The sequence below is a fragment of the Chaetodon auriga genome, chromosome 8 (assembly GCF_051107435.1).
Source record: "Chaetodon auriga isolate fChaAug3 chromosome 8, fChaAug3.hap1, whole genome shotgun sequence".
In the NCBI taxonomy this organism is placed as follows: Eukaryota; Metazoa; Chordata; class Actinopteri; order Chaetodontiformes; family Chaetodontidae; genus Chaetodon; species Chaetodon auriga.
Genome location: NC_135081.1, coordinates 18,496,468 through 18,515,970, shown reverse-complemented (window position 1 = coordinate 18,515,970; position 19,503 = coordinate 18,496,468). Strand labels below are relative to the sequence as shown.

General features: G+C 45.3%; 1 protein-coding gene across 2 annotated transcripts; it reads right to left on the bottom strand.

Annotated features, from left to right (window-relative positions):
• Nucleotides 1–412: 412 nt before the first annotated feature.
• Nucleotides 413–18,471, bottom strand: prkcg (protein kinase C, gamma). 2 transcript variants are annotated; one of them, XM_076736837.1, is made up of 17 exons: nt 18,045–18,471; nt 16,757–17,003; nt 13,337–13,368; nt 13,141–13,223; nt 12,049–12,160; nt 10,845–10,973; nt 10,575–10,731; nt 9,970–10,171; nt 9,251–9,448; nt 7,105–7,278; nt 6,713–6,804; nt 6,189–6,251; nt 5,876–6,014; nt 4,637–4,717; nt 4,340–4,447; nt 3,118–3,258; nt 413–2,276 (listed from the first exon to the last, which is right to left on the bottom strand). In XM_076736837.1, exons 2-17 carry the CDS (start codon nt 16,996–16,998, stop codon nt 2,115–2,117), a joined length of 2,115 nt encoding a protein of 704 aa, XP_076592952.1. In that variant the 5' UTR covers nt 16,999–17,003; nt 18,045–18,471; the 3' UTR covers nt 413–2,114. The 2 variants fall into 2 exon arrangements, with proteins under 2 accessions (XP_076592952.1, XP_076592953.1); XM_076736838.1 differs by having other exon boundaries at nt 16,757–17,105; nt 18,045–18,170.
• Nucleotides 18,472–19,503: the final 1,032 nt, after the last annotated feature.

The window sequence follows — 19,503 nt, the reverse complement described above, 5'->3', positions numbered from 1 at the left end:
TTAGTCCCATCATGATGCTGGAGTGGGGGAGGGCGGGGCTGAAGGGGGGAGGAGGAGGAGGAAGAGAGGGAGTGAGGCTGCCTCAGAAGAGGAGGAGGAGGAGGAGGAGGAGGACAGAGTGAAAGTGAGATGCCCGAGAGGTGGTTTTGCTGGTTCGACAACTACAGTACCTCAGTAAATAGAGGGGTCAGCATCTTCTTTCTGTGTGTGTGTGTAAGGGTGTATGTGTGTGCACATGCTTGAGATTGCACTTTTGAGCATGAGTATGTGTGAAAGAGAGCGAGAAGGAGTGAGCGTGACAGAGAGGCGTGTTGGGAGGACAAAGCGAGAGGCTGTGCGTGTTTGTTTCTCAGCAGCTTCACACAAAATCAACAGAAAAACACTTTGCTGTTCTTGTTTCATGTTTTTTTTTCACTAAGTTTATTTCCATGTTCTTTTTCCAGCACATAAAAACACAATTTAACTCAACTAACAGATACATAAACCATCTATTGTATTATCTATTATTGATTGTATTATCTATCGTATTGAAGTACCGTGTGTTGTGACATTTGACCTCCACTGAGCTGTAACCAGTTTAACCGCTCTGACCTTTCACATTTGGCCACTATCAAAGGGACACACACAAAGCAAATCTGTCCGATTTTGCTCCTGTGGATGAGAAATGGTTGCAATTGTCGTAAAGAGAAAATCATAAAGATACTTCAACGGAAATTCACCAGATTTCTCTGTGAAATGACCAGCTGTCTTGTGAGATAAGGGCACTGAAATGGGATTATTAAAGTGAGCGTTTGCAACCACCTGCTCTCCTCAGATAATGTTTAATGACAGCGCTGCTAATATTTTTCCATGTATTGAACAGTCCCAGTGAGCCTCACTTTTAATTACACCTAATCAATGCTGTGGGTACGTCATTACACAGCAAAAAGCTTTATGGCATACGCCACAAAAATAATAAAGCACCTGTACAAGCTTCTTGTTTCAGCTGGAAAAACCAAAACATCATTAAGAGGCATATTTTCTAAGACTGCAAACACACATTTCAGTGCGGCTGCAGGACGTCATTAAGGAGCAGAGATGCTGTATGTTGCCACGTGGACAGGCCTAATTCCACCGCTTGCTCAAGAATATAAGAAAAGAGGAAACATGAATAGAAAAATGCTGCAGCCCAAACAGTGGCAGTAATGTGAGGCCTTCCTATCAGTGATAATACAGTCAGGCAGAGTGGTCATGGGGGGAGGAGGTGGGGGGGAGGGTGGGCACTGTAGCCTGCATTAACTGTCACATTAACTGTGCCCACTGCGTTGTTTCAGCATCTCAGTGGGTCATCTGAGGTCACTGGTGTGACGTTAAACGGAGAGGTTGGGCCGGGCCAGAGGAACCCGACCGAGCTCTCTCCACTCGCTCAGGCAAACACTCGCACACACAAAGAGAGTGAGATAGACACCGAGAGAGACACGTTATAGTGCTTCTGAAGCAGAGTTACTGTACGCTCTGGATGAAACCCGCTAAGGAACATTTTCATCTGTGTGTATGAGCTGCAAAATGATTAAAAGTGACTTGTTTTGCCTAGTGTGTGGCCTGTATAGCTGTGTGAGGAAAAACCTGACTTAAAAATGTTTTCTTCTCACAACACAAGACGATTCTAATCAAAGTGATGGAAAGAAGGTTTGAATAAAGTGGTCGTAACGTTATACAGGTATATTTTCTTGGGTAGTCTACGCTATAGAAAACTAGAGTGTCAAAGCAATTCATTCTAAAAACATTGCATGCAAAGAGATTCATTTATCAGGTTCACACTACAGCATTCTTATATCAAGTTACGGGATGTCCTACAAAAAACCCTAAGATGGACATCTACAGTAGAACACTGGCTTTGTTTGCATTGCTGCAACATATTCTGTGACTATCAAGGTAAAATACATCAAAGAGAGTGCATGAATAGAAAGGTGTCTTGGCATTTTCATGTAAACGTTAGAATTTGGTTATGAGAGGCGTCTTTCATACTGCTAGCTCTCATGTTCAAATTCTGTTATAAAACTACTATTAAGGTGGGTAAGAGGGTAGTTCGGAAACACTCGGAGGGCTTGTTGGAGCAGGTCTGGGAGCCATTTTCAAACAGCGGTGAGAGGCGAGGGGGCAAAGTCTGGGTTTAGGAAGGAGAAGCCCTGGAAGTCTTCCTGGTTTATAGCTGCTAGTATATCCGGGTCAGAGGGGGTGAGCGCTGACGGAGCTGCCGTGAAGAACTTGTCGAAGTTTTCGCCTTTTTTCCCACCCTGGTGAAGGAGAAGAGGAGATTAAATGCGCATATCCTCAAACATTTGTGGCTAATACTGATTGCATACAGACCATCATTGTTCTCCTGAAAAAAGACACAACCTAAGAAAAGACAGATTATAAAAACACACCACCTCCGTACCTCTTTTTCTCACCCACACCCTCCTTTTCTCTCTACGGAGCTCTCTACCACACCTACTGTTGGAAGAAAGCTGCTCACGTCTCCTTTCCTGCTCCTGCATACGACAGCCGTTCTGCTGGATGATATGAATCTCATTTGGCTAATGGGCCTGGCCTCTAACCCCTGAGCATACTCAAGGCACACCTCACCATTAGCCAGTGGGGCCACAAACTAGCATGTGGAAGGCTAATGATGACATATATTTGCATATGGGAGGAGCAGGCAAGACCCCAAGGTCAGAGGGTCCCCGTCTATTATGACCGGACTGTCTGTTCCTGAGCGCTCAAAGCTCGTCTCTAGGAACCAGCCGAGGTGATGAAAGAGAGAAAAGAGAGGGGAATGGAGGAAGAGGGAGGGAAGGACAGGGCCATTTGAACAGAGAGAAGGAAGAGGGGATGAAATGGCCAACACAATGTGGACAGCTGAGAGAGGAAGCATGCAGGGAAATGAGGGAGAGCGTGGGAGCTTGGGAGAGTGGAGACAGATGGAAGAAAGTGACAGCTTCAATTCCCTGAAAGTGTCCTCGGAGAGACAGAGAGACGGAGAATGGAAGAGAGGGGGAGTAGAGAGGAGAGTGGCAAGGAAGAAAGAAAGATGAAAGAAAGGCGGACAGAAAGAAAACAAGTCTGTAGAGTCTGAAGTCCATCTGTTCAACTGACAGTTCTGGGCTTGAAGGGCGGCTGGATCTCCAGTCTCTCCAGACGGTCCCAGTCAATCCAGCGGAAGAACGGATGTTCCCTGATCTCTCTCTCTCCTTCCTCTCCTGCACCCAGACGCTTGGCCGGGTGCTTCGTCAGGAGCTGGAGCAAGAGTGAGGAAGAGGAGGGGGAAAGGTACAAAAAAAGAAAAGATAAATATTCTGGATACTGTTGAATGATTTCTGCTCATGTTCTGCTTTTGTTACACTTGTCAGCAATGTGCATGGTAAGCTTTGCTGTATTTCCAAGTATTATTCAAAGCAACATCATGTAATTCATTTTCTTTTCCACAACCGACATACGCATCTATACTGAGTGTGTGTGAATTTTAAAGGAATAGTTCAACATATTCGGAAAGAGGGCCCACACTTATTCTCTCTTTTCTGAGAGTTAGATGAAAAGCTCAACACCACTCTTATGCTTGAGCTATGACGCTACAGCCAGCAGCCTGTTAGCTCAGCTTAGCATAAAGCCGCTAACGGGGAAACAGCTAGCCTAGCTCTGTCCAGTGATAACAAAAAACTGAATAAAGCTCACTAATCACCATGTTCCATCTCGTTTGTTTATTCCTACAAAAACCAAAGTGTAAGAATGACTATTTGTGGTTTTAAGGAGGTTTATGTATACGCCATTACACGTATGACTTGGCAATAAGATGTCAACTCAGTGCGCCTGGTCAAGAAGTAGTAGTAGTAATGAGATATAACTTGTTAAATAGTGAGCTTTAGAGGTGCTGGAAGGAGGATTTGGTTAGTTTCAGACAGAGCCGTGCTCGTTGTTTCCCCTGTTTCCAGTCTTTATGCTAAGCTTAGCCAATGGCTGCTGGCTCTAGCATCATATTCGACAGACAGATGTGCGAGTGGTATCAATATCCTCATACAAATTTCAGCAAGAAAGCAAATAAACGCATTTCCTAAAACGTCAAACCATCTCTTTAACCCTAAAACTCAATGGTTTCCATTCCAGGGACCAGTTTTTTGCCCTGAAATGGGAGTTGAGTCCCTTTAGAGTAGCAACAATTAATATGGATGGGCTGTGCTGTATTTTTGAATATTATATATGAATATTATGTTTCAGAAATGTAATACGCTGTAATTTCCTTTAATTTTTCCGATTTACAATTATCTTAATTGTCTGTGTGCCAAATGTTACGCGAGGCAGAGGAAAATGAAAGGTGGCTTACTCCCTTGCAGATAGCGACAGCTTCACGGGAGAGACTTTTCGGGTATGAGACACACTGCTCCATGATGGACTGAAACAGCTCCTCCTCGTCAATACCATCAAATGGTGGCTGCAAGAGAAAGATAGAAGAGAGGAGAAGAAAAAAAGAGGGACCATGAGGCCCGTGAGCAAATTGAAAGCAAATGTATTGAAATTAAAGTTCCTTTGAAAGTCTTTTGAAGTGATTACAAAGAACAAGTACTGGAGGCTTAAGTGTCTGTGCGCATGGGAGTATTGTTAGGACTAAGCTGAGTGTTACCTGTCCTGCCAGCATTTCATACATCAGTACGCCATAAGACCACCAGTCCACCGCTTTATCGTAGGGCTGATATGCCACAATCTGAAAAGGATGGAGAGAAAAGGAGAGGAGATAAAGCAGAAGAATGGCAGTGCAGAGTGAAGAAGCAGAAAGAAGAAGAAGAAGGGAGAGGGGGAGAAAGTGCAGTTGTGGCTGTTGGCTGCTCTCTTGGATGATATGTGGCTATCGGAGACAGCCGGCATGAAAAGCAGAGGGAGGGACGAAAAGGCAACGCACGGCATTAGGAAGGGTAAATGTATGAATGAGCTCAGAAATAATCAGCACATGACTTTGGACTTACGGGTTTGTTTGTCTCCCCAGAGTTTGTTTGTGTGTGTGTGTGTGTGTGTGTGTGTGTGTGTGTGTGTGTGTGTGTCGGGGGCACGAGGGAACAATTCCCAGCCCCTGGGGAAATATATTGTATCTCTTCCAAAATGGCAGATGCGGGAGAATCAATGGGTGTTTACATAAGAGAGTCGATACCCAGGGGTTCCATGGCAAGGTTTACAATATCAAAGATGTGCACAACAGTCACATCTTCTCATTCTCTCCCCGTCTGCCTGCCACACGTCCACAAACCAAACAAGCTGCATATCACCTCCACTCTTTCTCTGAGTTTAATTTGTTTCTGATGACTTCAGACTGAAACGCTCACATACACATTTTAAACAATTTGTAAGGTAAACATTACACAGCATGCAGTTGTATATTTATTTCTAGATATTTTGCATTTCAAAAGGGAGTCAAGCAAAAACCAACTCAGCTCTTTTTGGGCTGAAATGTGCATCATCATCGATGAAATCCATTTGAGATTCTGCAGCTAGTTTGCACTAGTTTGTGTTACTCTCAGGGGACTTAATCACCTTAAGTTGCACTTGTCAATCACAACAGACAGGCAAAACTGGTAGTGCAAGGTTTCTGAAGGACAATCGCCATTTCTACGTTGCATAAGCACACACCACCGCTAATTGAATTATGTGAAGTTAATTATTCAAAAATGCTGACAAGGTCAGAGAGGACGGCGAAGATGAGAGCAGCTGCAGCGAAGCAACTCGCGGTCTCACAGCGCTGCAAAACAGGTCAAGCAAACGGAGAGGGGAAGACAGGGGTGAGATGAGGGGAAATGAGGGATCTGAGGAACAAATGAGCGAAGTTCAGGAGTTAGTCTGGACCATGAAGTGAGAGCAGGGGTCGGCGTACCTCAGGGGCGATGTAGTCAGGGGTGCCGCAGAAGGTGCGTGTCGTGTCGCCCGTGAACATGCCCTCCCTGCACATCCCGAAGTCAGCTATCTTTATGTGGCCCTCGCTGTCAAGCAGCACATTATCCAGCTTTAGATCCCTGAGAAAGGAGGAGATTGATCACACAGGTATGAATCATTTTGATAGATAACATCTTTACAACAGTCATTAGCTACAAAAGACATGATAAATCTGTGTCACGTCTGTGTGCTGCACTGCAGAGCAGTGACAACGCCAAACCAGGCCATGTTAGACGAGCAGCCCACTTCTCTACCTGTAGATGATGCCTTTGCTGTGGAGGAAGAAGAGGCCGGCCGCTATCTCTGCTGCATAAAACCTGGAGGGAGAGAGGAGGCTCACTACTGGTTGCTTTATCTTTTAGAAAATTGGCCCAAGGTTTTCAGCGAGGAGTGAGGGAATGAAGCTCGAGAGGGTGATGAAAGGGAGGGTAACCAAACAGATGAAAGGCAGGAAGATGAAGAAAGAGAGCTGGAAATGAGCAACAGGATACGGATTAGTTTTAGATGATTGATCAAAGATTATTGATTAGATGAAGAGCCAGAGGGGAGGGAAAATGTAGATGAAAAGATGAGATTAGTGGGAGGAGAAAGATGGAGGAAAGAGAAGAGGGCTGGTGCTTGAGTTGATGACTTTTTATGAGTCACCAGGTGTAATGAACAAAGCTAAGAGATGAGCGTGTATGTAAAGGAACAGAGAATAAAAGAAAGGCAGGAAATGAGAGGCTGGAGATGAGATCTGAGATTAAAGGTAAAAGAAAGGAGCTTTTTGACGACGTACGCTGCATGAGGCTCTTTGAACTTTCCAACTATCTGAATGTGAAACATCAGGTCTCCTCCGTTGACGTACTCCATCACATAATACAGACGGTCCTGCGGAAACAACACACGGAGACACACACACACACACACACACACACATATACACACTCTCCATACATAATCACCTCTTGTCCAAATTAAAAAGCAATCTGTTAAAACCTCTCCTCCAGGACCAAGGACCTTGTTAAAGAGAGCAATCTAATTATTTAATTTATTAATCAAAATTCTCAGCCGACCTGGACTGAAACAGCTCCCGGGAGGAAAATGTAGCCAAAATGTCACGCGGGTTTATGGACAATTTAATGAAAGTTACGTGGTTCATTTAGGACGCAGTACACCACCTGCACACACCTCAGTCTGGAAGGCGCAGTAGAGAGATGTGAGGAAGTGAGGGCGAGAGGAAAGCGCCAGAACCCTCCTCTCCACCAGGGCGCTCTCCGTGTCCTCGTCCTGGAAGAGAACGTCTTTCTTCAACACCTTCACGGCGAACAGGCGCTCGCTGCCTCGCTCCTCCGCCAGCAGCACCTGTGCAGACACAACAGAGAGAGGAGGGAACGTTAATGCGACAACAAGAAAGTCCCAAGGATCTTAAAGGAGCTGCTGCACGTCTGCATGAAGTCCACAAATAAACACAATGTTTATTTGCAGACAACAATACACCTACTGTCTGGCATGAAGAACTGAAGATGACAAATACAGCTAGTAAAAAAGCATTTTTAAATTCCAAAAATCCACTTTTTAAAAATTCCTCGCAACTAACAGAACGGCGCTCTCTTCTTTCCATTGCTTCAAGCCTCATTTCCAACTGTAGATAGAATTATACATGTACTGTAACGCTGCCAGTACTGAACATTTTTTAGGTCATTGTGTTATGAGTGACATGGTGCTCTAGTTGGGAGAAAACTAGTTCTTTTAATAACATGATGTGCTTTTGAGGCACATTTGCAATGTTTTGCTGATTTTTGTGCATGAAAATGAAACACCGAGTGCCCTGCAATGAAAACTGCATTTAGGTGAAAGAAAGTAAAACAGTCCAGGAGAGAAAAAAAGGAAAGTTATCACAATATATGGACAGATGCTGAGGAAAGTTCAGCACTCTGCACATTTATGCCGACATGGTGAAATAACTGAAGCAATGTTTAATTAAAGCTGCTCTAACGCCTGCAGATTTCAAGACACGTTAATGTCATAAATGAAAAAGCGAAGCGGCTCTCGTGTTTTTATCAGACATTAAAAACGCATTCAGCGGCTATTTTCGCACTCCTGTGAAATTGGCTGCTAGCGGCTTGCTCTAATGATGCAGTAATTTTCTCCAATGAGAGCTGCGTGACCCAGGTTTTCACCGTGGTTCACGGGAAAGATATGGTCAAGAGCAGCGGAAAGTGCTGACAACAACACTGTTTAAAAGTGTGTGGCCGAGCTGCAGCGCTGTGCTGTAATGGTCACTGAAGGAGCTCATTTTACTTTCAAATAGCAGTGAATAGTACAGAAAATTACACGGTTTCATTTTTCAGAAATCAATGTGACTACACAAAGCTGCTGTTTGTGAAGGAAGCTGTTTGTGTGTGTGTGTGTTTGTGTGTGTGTGTGCTATTGATGAACTGCCAGTCACTGAGAGAAATCCTGCCGTCCTCTGTGATCATGTCTCCCGCTCTTCCCCCTGGTCTCAAACAAACTCATAAAAATGGGACTCATCACCCCTCAGAATATTACAGATCTTTCTAACGCAGTCACATGCACAGTAGTTTTTCCGCTTTTTCGCCTCTTGTTATACATTTCCTCTCGGTCATTTTATCACTTTCCGCGGCACAATAATCCTTCCCTCTCTCTCTCTCCATCCTCGTCTGTCTCCTTCTCACTTCCCCTCACTCAGCAGCCCCGGGGTCTGTCTCTCCTTCCTTGGGTCGTGTTTTTTTTTTTTTTTTTTTTTTTCTCACATCTTACGTAAGTCGAGTCTATTTCTCCTGTCCTCTGTAGACTCTCCTCTGACAGTTATGAAACAGCACAGGGGGATTTCAGAGGAGGAAGAAGGACTCAAAACTCTGTTCTCTTCATTATGCCTCATCTACTGGGGAATTAAAGAGAAAATGGAGAGCAGAGGCTCCCTTGAAATGAACACCTCCAGGAGGATCGTCTGCCTGTGTGGCATGTAGGAAGCCAGCCAGCCGGAGCTCACGACTGCTGACAATAGTGAAGAAGAAGCTAAGGGTTAAATGAGTCATTTGACAGTGGTAGCAGAGACAATGAGCATGTTAGTAAAAAAAAAAAAAGAGGATTTTTTACCCATAGAAATTCTCCCTTGCTCTGGCCAGGTGCTGCTGTATGAAATGCCACTTGAAGGTCAACTCCATCAGTAGAAGAGACAATTGAAAGCCAGGAATAATCTTTGTTGTTTTAAGAATGAATGGCCTCTTTGATATCACTTACAGCTGTTGGATCAGAGGTGCTGATTGTGTGTAAAGAGGTGACATTTGGTCTCGGTAGCTGCTGTGTTTACCTTGCCAAAGCTGCCTTTGCCCAGCACCATGAGGAAGTTGAAGTCGTGGATGCCCACTTTGACTTTGGCAGGGCCAGGGGTGTGGATGGGAGGACAGGATGGCACAGGGGTCGGGGACAGGGCACCAGGGAACCCTTCAGACAGCGGGACGGGCATCCCTTGAGGCAGAGAGGCTGTTGTGACGTCTGGCTGAGGCTCCTGGAGAATCGTAGTGGGAGGATTGAGAGATGAATGGCTGGATGCAGTCCAGCACACACACTGACACACAAAACCTGAACACCAGATAAACCAAACTTCCTACCCCTAGTTTTGTATTACAGTCAGGCAGAACAATCCTGCACTCTGGTGGAGAGAGAGTGTAACAGGGAAGGGAGGGGACTCTATGTAATTTATTATCTAATTATTTAGCTACAACACCAGGCATAAATCTTCTGTGGTTTTTCTCCTCAGATAGAATTGTAAGGCGAGAGACAGTTCAAGCTCCTGACCCAGTGTGAGCAGTGGCAGCTGTTGTTTATTAGGTGTAGGTAATTATAAGCTGATAAAGGCTACGCCAAGGCCACAGGATAAATGGTCATTAGCATGGTAAAAAAAAAACATAAAGGGCTCCACTTGGGTGAAAACAGGTATAAATATCTCCACGCTTGCTTTTTGTTCACCATGAGGACCAACTGATGGATTTTTTTTTTTTTTGGTCCGTGCTGGAGCAAATTTCCTACCTGCAGGTCCGGGTCTGGCACAGGGATGTTGTAGTACTCTCCCTCGTCTTGAGCCAGCAGTTTGAACCAGCCGCTGATGGGACGCCTGAAGATCTCGCTCACTCCGAATGACAGCGCTCCCATGAAGTCGTTCCTGGACGTGCGGTCCCAGTCCCACACCTCCACAGACAGTCGCCTGTCCCACTGGTGACCGCGCACTGAGCTGGAGAGACAAATACAAAAACTCCGAGTCACTGGGGAGAGTTAGCTCACTGTGCAAGCAACACAACGATGCACAAAGTCACAGAGGGAAACGGTTGTTTTTCTTGTTTTTTCAATTTCATGACATTTTCCAGGTTCCTGAGGCAATTTCCTAACAGCTCAGTTCTCCTCATTTTCAGAAATCATCAGAATATATGCACACATAGAGGCAGTAAAAGGTGAGCGCTGCTGCATATATTCAAGGACCATCAACCTCTTATTCTATCCTCTGTTCTCTGTCTTTCAGAGTCATTTTTATGACTCTGTAATTCCAATTTCTGGGATATTTTATTTTATCTAAAGCACATCTTGTCCCAAACTCATTTAAATTTTTCAACCTTGGATTAAACTTCTTGAGGACTCACAAGGTGAAACTCTCATTCCAGACGGGATTGAGTGTTGAGCGGATGGTCTTGGTCTTCTGTTTGCTGTGGCTCTTGGGGTCTGGAATCAATTTCAGCTTAACATAAGGGTCTGACAGGCCGTTTGGATCCATGGGCATCAGGTTACGAGCCTCCCGCACTGGAGAAAAAGGAGCATTATAGAAAGCACAAAGAGAGAAACACTTCATTACAAGTGAAATCCTACTTCTTGTTTTAAAGCCACACTTCCTATGATCCAGCAGGTCCTCTCACCTGTGACAAATACATCCTCTGACTCTCCTCTGATAGTCAGGTGGATCCTCCCTCTCTTCTCTGTATGGTCTTGGCCACAGAGACTGGGAACACTGGTCTCACACCGTCGGTGGACGTTCATGTCGCAACCTCACAGTACAAAGACATGCATTCATAAGAATGAACACATGCTTAAATGCCAAAAAAAAGTAATAAGATCACAAAAGATTTTTTAAAAGTTTTTAAAAAATTGCACGCCCAGGACCAAACCTAAACTTTAAAGGTCCAATGTGTAGGATTTGGGGCCATCTAGTGGTGCGGTTGCAGATTGCAACCAACTGAATACCGCTGCCTCACCCTCCTCTAAGCTGGCTCTTAATAACCATAGACTGTATAAAACATGGACCTATAGGTATCAGAGGAGTTGTGACTCCACCAAACTCCTGGCTAATCCAAAAATAGGCCAAGAGGTGAAGAGTGGGCGGAGCTGAGGTGGGCCTAACGATGACTGGTTGCTGAAACTTAGCAGCTAGCAGCCCCTCAAAGCGGCCATGCCTATAATTATGCATAATTACAAGTCTTGATGTAATTTCAATGAGGGAAATGGGCAAATTAGTGTTCCAGACTGTACATGTTTATTTTTGCTTTAAAGTTGTCAGCGCCAGAGGTTGCTGCTTGCTAAAGGCTGTTTAGGGCCAGTGTTTGGTTTGTCCATTCTGAGCTACTGTAGAAACATGGTGGTGCAACGTGGCGGTCAACCTGGAAGAGGACCCATTCCCTCTCTTGATGTAAAGGGCTCATTCTATTGTAATAAAAATAAGCAAGATAAGACGATTAATTCAACTGTTTTACCTGTGAGTATACTGTAAGCCTCCAACCAGCAGCTGGTTAACTTAGCTTAGCATAAAGACTGGAAACAGGCTCAAACAGCTATCCTGCCTCTGTCTGAAGGCAACAAAATTCACCTCTTAGGTTCACTAATTAACACATTCCATCTCATTTCCTCAGTGTGCACAAAAACTGAAGTGTAAAAACAACAGTTTGTGGCTTTAAGGGAGTTACGTACTGGACAATTTCTTAAGTATAACTAATTTTGTCAGGAACATGCAACTTTTGTTCCCCAGCTGGGAGGCGAGTCCCATTAATGTGAACTGATTTTTATCCCCACAACATGACTAATGCAAGTGCAGAGATTCATCACACTGCTGTATGTGCTGAGACTCACTGGAACATTTCATGCCCTGGTGTATGAGGCCGTACAGCAGCGAGCCGCAGTGGTCGCAGAAGGTGGGACTGGAGTAAGTTTGGACCTTAAATGTGTGTCGACTCTTCAGGTCCTGAAATTCACAGAAACAATCTGCATCAAGTCTAGCGCGCAGACACATGCACACATACACACACACACACACACACACACACACACACACACACACACACACACACACACACACACATAGTGACCATGGAATAAACTGTGAACACACATACATTCACACACATTCATGCAGAGTATGATTAGTGGAGAGATGTTGAGTGGGGTATTCATGCACAAGCCAATTAGATTTCTCCACTGGGAGAAGACATATAAATGAGAGTGCATGCAGGCGAGGCTGTGTGTGAGCGTGTGTGTGTGTGTGTGTGTGTGTGTATACTGTGCAGAGAGGGATGAATCATTTTTATCTCTCCTCAGCTCATCAGACCCCAGCGCCACCACTCTCCACACGCCACCTCTCCCAAACTGTTTTCCCTCCCTCGTCCCCGTGAGTCCCGATTTTAAACCACCTCCTCTTTCCCTCCATGTGTGTTCCTTTCACGCTCTCATCCTTTTTCACACACACACACACACACACAGATAGACACACACACACACACACACACACGTTCCCCTTGACCTTATTTCCGAGGCAGTTTATTTGGCTGGCCAAAAAAAAAAGTGAAGGAAAGACAAATCTCCCTGAAATCCTCAAAATGCCACAGAGAGGAAGACTGAGCAGTCTGTTGCTCTCTCCCCCCTCTAATTCTCCCTCTTATCAGTCCCTCCCACCCTCCACCTGTATCTCCCCCCACTCTCTATCTCCAACTCAGTGCATCTCTGAGGCCTTGTAGGATGACATGACATGAGTGCAGACGTCACGGATGAGGATGTGAGGCGGTGTGATGCGAAGGATGTATGGATTGACGGATGAGTCATGCACGCGTTACTGGCAATGAGCGGATGGCTAAATATGATGATGATGACGGGGGCAAACCTTGACAGAAATGGAAAACAAGAATGAAAGAGGGAGGTAAAAGTGAAAGCGCTGACACATCTGCTCACATCTGGTTTGGGGCCTGTCACAGAGCCAGGACAAGTGAAGGTCACAAACTCGTGACATCTTTTGTGGACCACAAAACTGCAAACTGGAGGAAACACAGAGAAAAACATCCTCAAAAATGATTCGGTCACACTGACAAAATCATCTGAGAAGATTAAATACTGCAGAAAAAAGCAATAACACTGAGTTTATCTTTACCTTGACATTGGAATCCCTGTTTGCCGATGCCCCTGAGTAAAAACGGCACATGGATTAAGACACAAATACAATCTTCTCTACTCGTCTTAAAGGTGAAATATTTTGCTTCTGAGACTGTTTCTCAGCCAGAAGAGCAAAGATAATGCTGCCAAGAGAGAGATAGGGCTGTTGCATTATTCCATCCTGAATTAAGACCAACAGACGTGGGGGCTCACGTTGAGAACAAATTCTCACCACTGGCTGTGTTACAGGCTACCGACTTCAAAGTCATTATGTGTGAAGTCTGAAGTTTCCTTTCTAAGCTGCTGACCAGGTCAAGTAGAGCAGTGTCAATTATTGTCACACACACACAAACACACACACACACACACACATACACAAACACTATTCTCCTGTTTACAGAACTGCGGCGTTGGCTGGTTTCCAGCATCTCCTTAGAGCTTTAATTGAATAATTAAAGCCATTGATTGACTAAAGAGTCCACTCAGCGGCCTGCCTGCTGTGAATCAAGTTTTGATTAGGAGGTTTAGAAAGGCAAGAAGAACAAGACACCGCCGTAAGCTGCTCCACAATCATACTGGAGAGGCCCAGGGGTTCACAGGAAACTGACCATAATCACTGATCTAAAATCAGTTCACCATCTGGCTGAGTAATAATTAAAGATGGGGCTGCAGAGGGTAATCTGATCCTTGATCAGCATTCAACAGAAGTCTCTGTCTGGAGCTCTGAACGCACGAGGCCAGTTCTGCTCTTCGACCAGCAGAGAGCATTAGAGAGCCAGGTTTGGATTTGGAGAGAATCGACGGTGTTGCTCGCTGGCCGGATATCTCCGGGAATTCACTGCATTTTAAATTTAATGATGCATGGAAACACCTTTGTAACACATGCCATTAAATAAAAAGGCACCATGAAAAAACATAAGCAAAGCACTATAAAATGGACCATGACACTCCAAAACATGAAAGTATTGATTCTATGTTAAAGGCAGAATGAGTAGGATCTGTCGGTTGCAGTTTGTAAACCCAGCATTCAAAGCTGGCCCCTCCTCCCCGGCTCCATGCTTCCTCCTGGATGGATGCTTACGATCTGGCACCTGGTCGCTGCATGTTTATGCCCTCACACCCTGCCCGCCGTTAGTTGCTGGGGGCTACACACCCGCTGCCCAAGGGTTTACGCCGAGAAATGTCCCGAACACTGCCAAATAATATCCCACGCATTCTGCCTTTAATGAAAATGAACATCAATGATGGCTGAATTCCATTTAGCTGCCTCAGTTTCATGTCCTGGTGTTGTGAGTGCTGGCTCACGGTCACACTGTCACAGCTTTCTGGGACAGCTGAATAGAACAGAGCCATCTTCGGTGTTATTTGTAACACTTGTGCTTTTCCTACAATGACAAGCCAAAATGTCTGCTGTGAAAAGGCCCATCGGATCTGTCCTTGTGCCTGTTTGAGACAAACCATCATACAGTCTTATTCAGGGATTTTAATCTTTAACATATGACGCTCAAGATCAGCAAGTTAGTGACTCCAAACACACACTAGACTGAATTGAGACACCAGCGTCACTTAAGAGCTCGTTTCACTCCACTGATAATTGAAGGAGCCACACAAGGTACAGCCCATTTCCTTTTAGAGCCTGACTTAATAAACAAGATATTTACATTTCAAAATTAGGACTATCTTTTCTTAGTCATTAATTAATCTACTAATCCCCCAAGAGGCTTCAACACCCAGGTTGACATCCTGTGTGAAGGAAAGAGTTTTCACCCTGAGCTAAGTGCTGCTGCCGCTGCCAAGACAGCAGCCAGTTGGAGAAATGTCCTGAAAGCTACCCAGAGGCTGCTGGCACATGCACCGCCCTGCATCCGACATACACCCCCACCATATGTCCAAAGACACAACCACACAGCCACACAACCGCTTACACACACACAACAGCTCACGCACGCTGCCGTGGCTTCGCTGGAAGGAGCACGCTCACTGCATGGTTGTCTGCGTGGAAGACACAGTTTTTTACACGAGCTCCCGTGTGCCTGCGTGTCAGAGGCAGACATTAACAAAATGCACTGATACTTTGCTCCACCATCTCTTCTTCTTTTCTTGTTTTATTTTGTTTACACTGCAGTCACCTGTGAATACTTTGTTAATAAAAAAAATAAAACATATCCCTGATCATCCCTCCTATGAAAACCATGTATCTCCAAAACATCAACAACGCCGCCCACAATGATGCCTTTCTTGTTCTCCATTTTTGTCCCATCGTTACCAAGTGGAAGCAGAATTCTCTAAACCCATAAAGGAACACAAAATCCTTCAGTTTATCTGAAAAATTCTAAATCCTCAGATTTGGAGATTCGTGGTTTTCACTGGACAGCGATGAGCGTAAACTCCAGCAGTTTATAAAATACTTACTGAAGATCTAGAGCTCCCTGGGGCAACTACAACAATTAAATACGACTTACACGATGTGTTCTACATTAAAAATCTAACACCGCAAAACAGACAGCATTTTAGAATCAGCGCTGCTCCTTCCCGCATTTATTTGACTGCTTAGAGCAGGAGAATCTGTAGCGCATTTGAATGCAGGACTTGCTAATACTTTCTGATGAAGCCTTTTTTAATGTTGTGGTATTTGCACTAAAGCACACTCCACCGATTTTACGCATGAAGTTCTGTTTACTCATTACGAGGAGTACTACAAGTACTCAGCCTGTGAATAGTTCCATAATGTCTTTTGTGGCTCTGGAGGAGCTTCCAAAGTCTGAAAAATAACCCATCTGATGGCTGGATGGCGGGACCTAATGAAAGTCCCTGCTGAGCTGCATCATGGGAATTGCAGGGCACAGCAATTTTGGAGTTCAACACATACTACAGACTAAAAGTCAGACAATTTTGACCCTTCCTGTTTTAATCTGTCCCCTGTGAGCCCCCCAGCCGTACGGAAGTGACATACTAAATCGCTGGAGCTCCCCTTTAAGATCTGAATAATTCCTCCTACGCTGCTGCCTGTGTGTGTTTGTTGTGTGTTTGGTCTAACTCTGTGTGCAAGCATTCACACTGAAGAAAAAAACCGTGCCCTAATTGTGCGTGTAAGTGTATCTGTTTATCTCTCTGTGTGTGTCTGCATGTGTGTGTGCTCATGAAGTTCCTAAAGTAACTCCGGCATCGCGTAGGCCGCAGTGTGGAGGTGAGGTTATGTCATCAGATCAGGTCAGTGTGGTGGCTACACAGTGTAGGCTGTTTCTCCAGCAAGCAGATGGATCCGGTGGAAAAGAGAAAAAGTGCAAAGGAAGTCAGAGTCAGATGGAGTAGTGGGATGCCTGAGGAGGCGGCTTATGAACTGCTGGGTTGCTTTCTGTGTAAATGAGCAGCCGTGTGTGTGTGTGTGTGTGTGTGTGTGTGTGTGTGTGTGTGTTACCAGATGAAGTCGGTGCAGTGGCTGCAGAAGGTGGGCTGCTTGAAGAAGCGGGCTGTGAACTGATGGTCTTTCACCTCGACAATCCTCTTGTGTTTGAGCGCTCCCTTCCTCTGGAACACGGGCACCCTGGGTGGAGGGGAGAGGGGCGAGGGCAGAGGGGAGACACCGGGGGAGGTTGCTGATGTCGGGGAGGCCAGCGTCAATGGAGAGAGGGAGGGGGAAGGGGAGACCGGGGTGGACATGATGCCTGCAGGACACAGCAGGAAGAGCAGAGAGGGAGGGAGAGGGGGGAGTGGATGATGAGAGTCAGTAACGACTCAGAGCGTATAGAGTTATACAGGCGAAAGACCTTGAACATAGGAGAGGTAGGACGCGAGGACACGGAGGAACGGGAGGGGGGAGTGATGGAAAGTGTAATGGGTCATGGTTGAGACAGGAGTTGTATTAATGGCACATGGGATGTAGGGTGGGGAGCGGTGAAGGAGTGATGTGGCGGAGAGAAAGATCGAGAAAGGATGAATGGACCGGAAGTGCATGAAGAAGATGGAGGGAGCACAGGGAGAGCAGCAGGTACAAGAGTGAGAGAGAAAAGAGAGGGAGGGGGAGACAGGGAGGTTAATTCACACACGGAGACAGAACTCTCTTAAGAGACTCCAGACGCTAAACGATTGGTGCAACTCACTGTGTGTCCCACATACGGCCCGTCCATTCTACCTACATCTCCCTCTCTCTGTACCCCTTATATCTATCTTCTTGGCAGTGATGACTACTCCCCCCCCCCACCCCCTGGTCGTCATGTCAACTGTACCTCCTGTTGCCATGTCAACAACACCCCCACCACCTGCTCCAATATTAGAGCCTGTATCCTCTCTTGACTTCCTGCCTGCCCTTATTAGCAATTAGTCCCATTTCTGAAGTAAAGTTTGGACCAGAATAATATGTATATGTCTATAGGGAATGAGATGTGCTGGAAAAAGTGCAAAATGGCAAATATTAGCTGGAGAGATTGTGGTGCAAGAGTTGCGCGCTACTAAATGATAAATGAAACACCAACAGAGATTTAATGAATAAATAAATAAGCCCATAGCAAAACTCGATGTTTGAAAAAAAATGTGATGAAATGATGGTGTCTCAGCAAAGAAGCAGCAGCAAATCAATCAAGAAGGGTGAAAGAGGAGAATGGTGGGGAAAATGGCACAGTGCTAAAAAGAATTAGTAAAATAAGAAGAAAAATAGGATCTAAAAATGTGTGCAAGCGAATGCGCCGGAGATAATACAGGCACAATACCTGAATTTGTGGAGATTTTGGAGGAAAGGCTCAACTTAAGGACAGCTTTCTTCTCTTCCTCTCCCCCGTCTCTTCGTTTGGCTCACTTCAAAAGAGAGGCTAAGGTGTCACACCTGTAGCTGGTCGCTTCAAAAAAAAAAAAAAAAAAAAAAAAAAAAGAGAGAAAGACGAGAAGACAGAAAAACCAAGAGGAGCAGTGCTGTGGTAGAAAAGAATCAGCCCCCCAAAAAAGAAAAAGAAAAAAAAAAAAAGAAAAACCTATTACAACAAAGCGAGAAAGCAACAGACGTTTTGAGAGATTCAAGCTTTCTAGGAACCAAAGATAGAAGAGTGAAGTGGTATGTATCCGTTAACCCAGAGGCAGGGTGAGGAGGAGGACGAGATAGAGAGGTGGTATTCTCTTTCCAAGATTGATTCTCTTTTTACTAAGAAGAGGACGAGAGATGGAGAGAGAGAGGAAGAGGTAGAGAGAGAGCGAGAGTGAGAGAGAGAGAGAGAGAGAGAGAGAGAGAGAGAGAGAGAGAGTGAGAGAGAGGAGAAAGATTGAGGGGACTAGGCAGCGATTCATTTTGAAATCTGGGTTACTTCTCTCAGGAGAGGGTGAGGGAGGTAGAGGAAGGAGGACGGATGATACAGAAGCTGCCATTTTGCCACCACCAATACAGTATGGACAAGCAAGCGCCAACTGTCCCTCACTTCCTCTCGCGCCAGACGGAGAGAGGGAAGGGAGAGGAGAGAGGAGACGCAGGTTATCCAGTCTGGAAGAAAAGAGCAGAGAGCTTGAGACGTGGAGAGTCCAAGAAAAGGCTCGTGGAGCTCTGCTAAAACTGGAGATGAACAGTTAAGAGTCACAGAGTTCTGCAGCAGATCCAGATGACTGAAGGATCAACAGGCCTGTGAAATAAACAGCTGTGTTAATCTTTTCTGCAACAGTGCAGTTAACAGTACGTTCACCGCTTTTGCAGTTTGCTCTGAGATCAGAGCAAGTGGTGGCATGATAACACTGCTCCACTGTGCACTGAAACCAGGTCAGCTGAGCCTGATGGGAAGAGGAGTTTCCAGGAGAGAGGGGCTGTTTGTCCATTGATTGCCCATATACCATCAAGGGCACATGCACACACATGCTCACACACACTCTCTCTGTCTCACACACACATACATAAGTGTGTTTTGTCACTTAGAAGGACACTATTGACTTACATTCATTCACGGGACACAAACCAAACCATAAAGGAATAGTTCGACATTTCTTGCACTTATCTGCATTCTTGCCGAGAGTCAGATGAGAAAATTGATACCACCCTCACGTCTGCAGCTGGTGTCTGGGGCTGGAGCCATCAGCTTAGCTTAGCACAAAGACCGCAAACGGAGGGAAACAGCTAGCCTGACTCTGTCTGAAGGTGACAAAAAAACGCCAACATGCAGCTCTGAAGCTCACACATTAACACGTTATATTTTG

Bases quoted from the DNA above. Each gene is read 5' to 3' on its own strand.
- prkcg (XM_076736837.1), bottom strand. From the start codon at position 16,998: ATGTCCACCCCGGTCTCCCCTTCCCCCTCCCTCTCTCCATTGACGCTG. The intron at 12,161-13,140 runs GTGAGCAGATGT...TGTGAATTTCAG, and splicing joins TGACAGGCCCCAAACCAGAT to GACCTGAAGAGTCGACACAC. The intron at 3,259-4,339 runs GTAAGCCACCTT...CTCTTGCTCCAG, and splicing joins CTGTCGCTATCTGCAAGGGA to CTCCTGACGAAGCACCCGGC.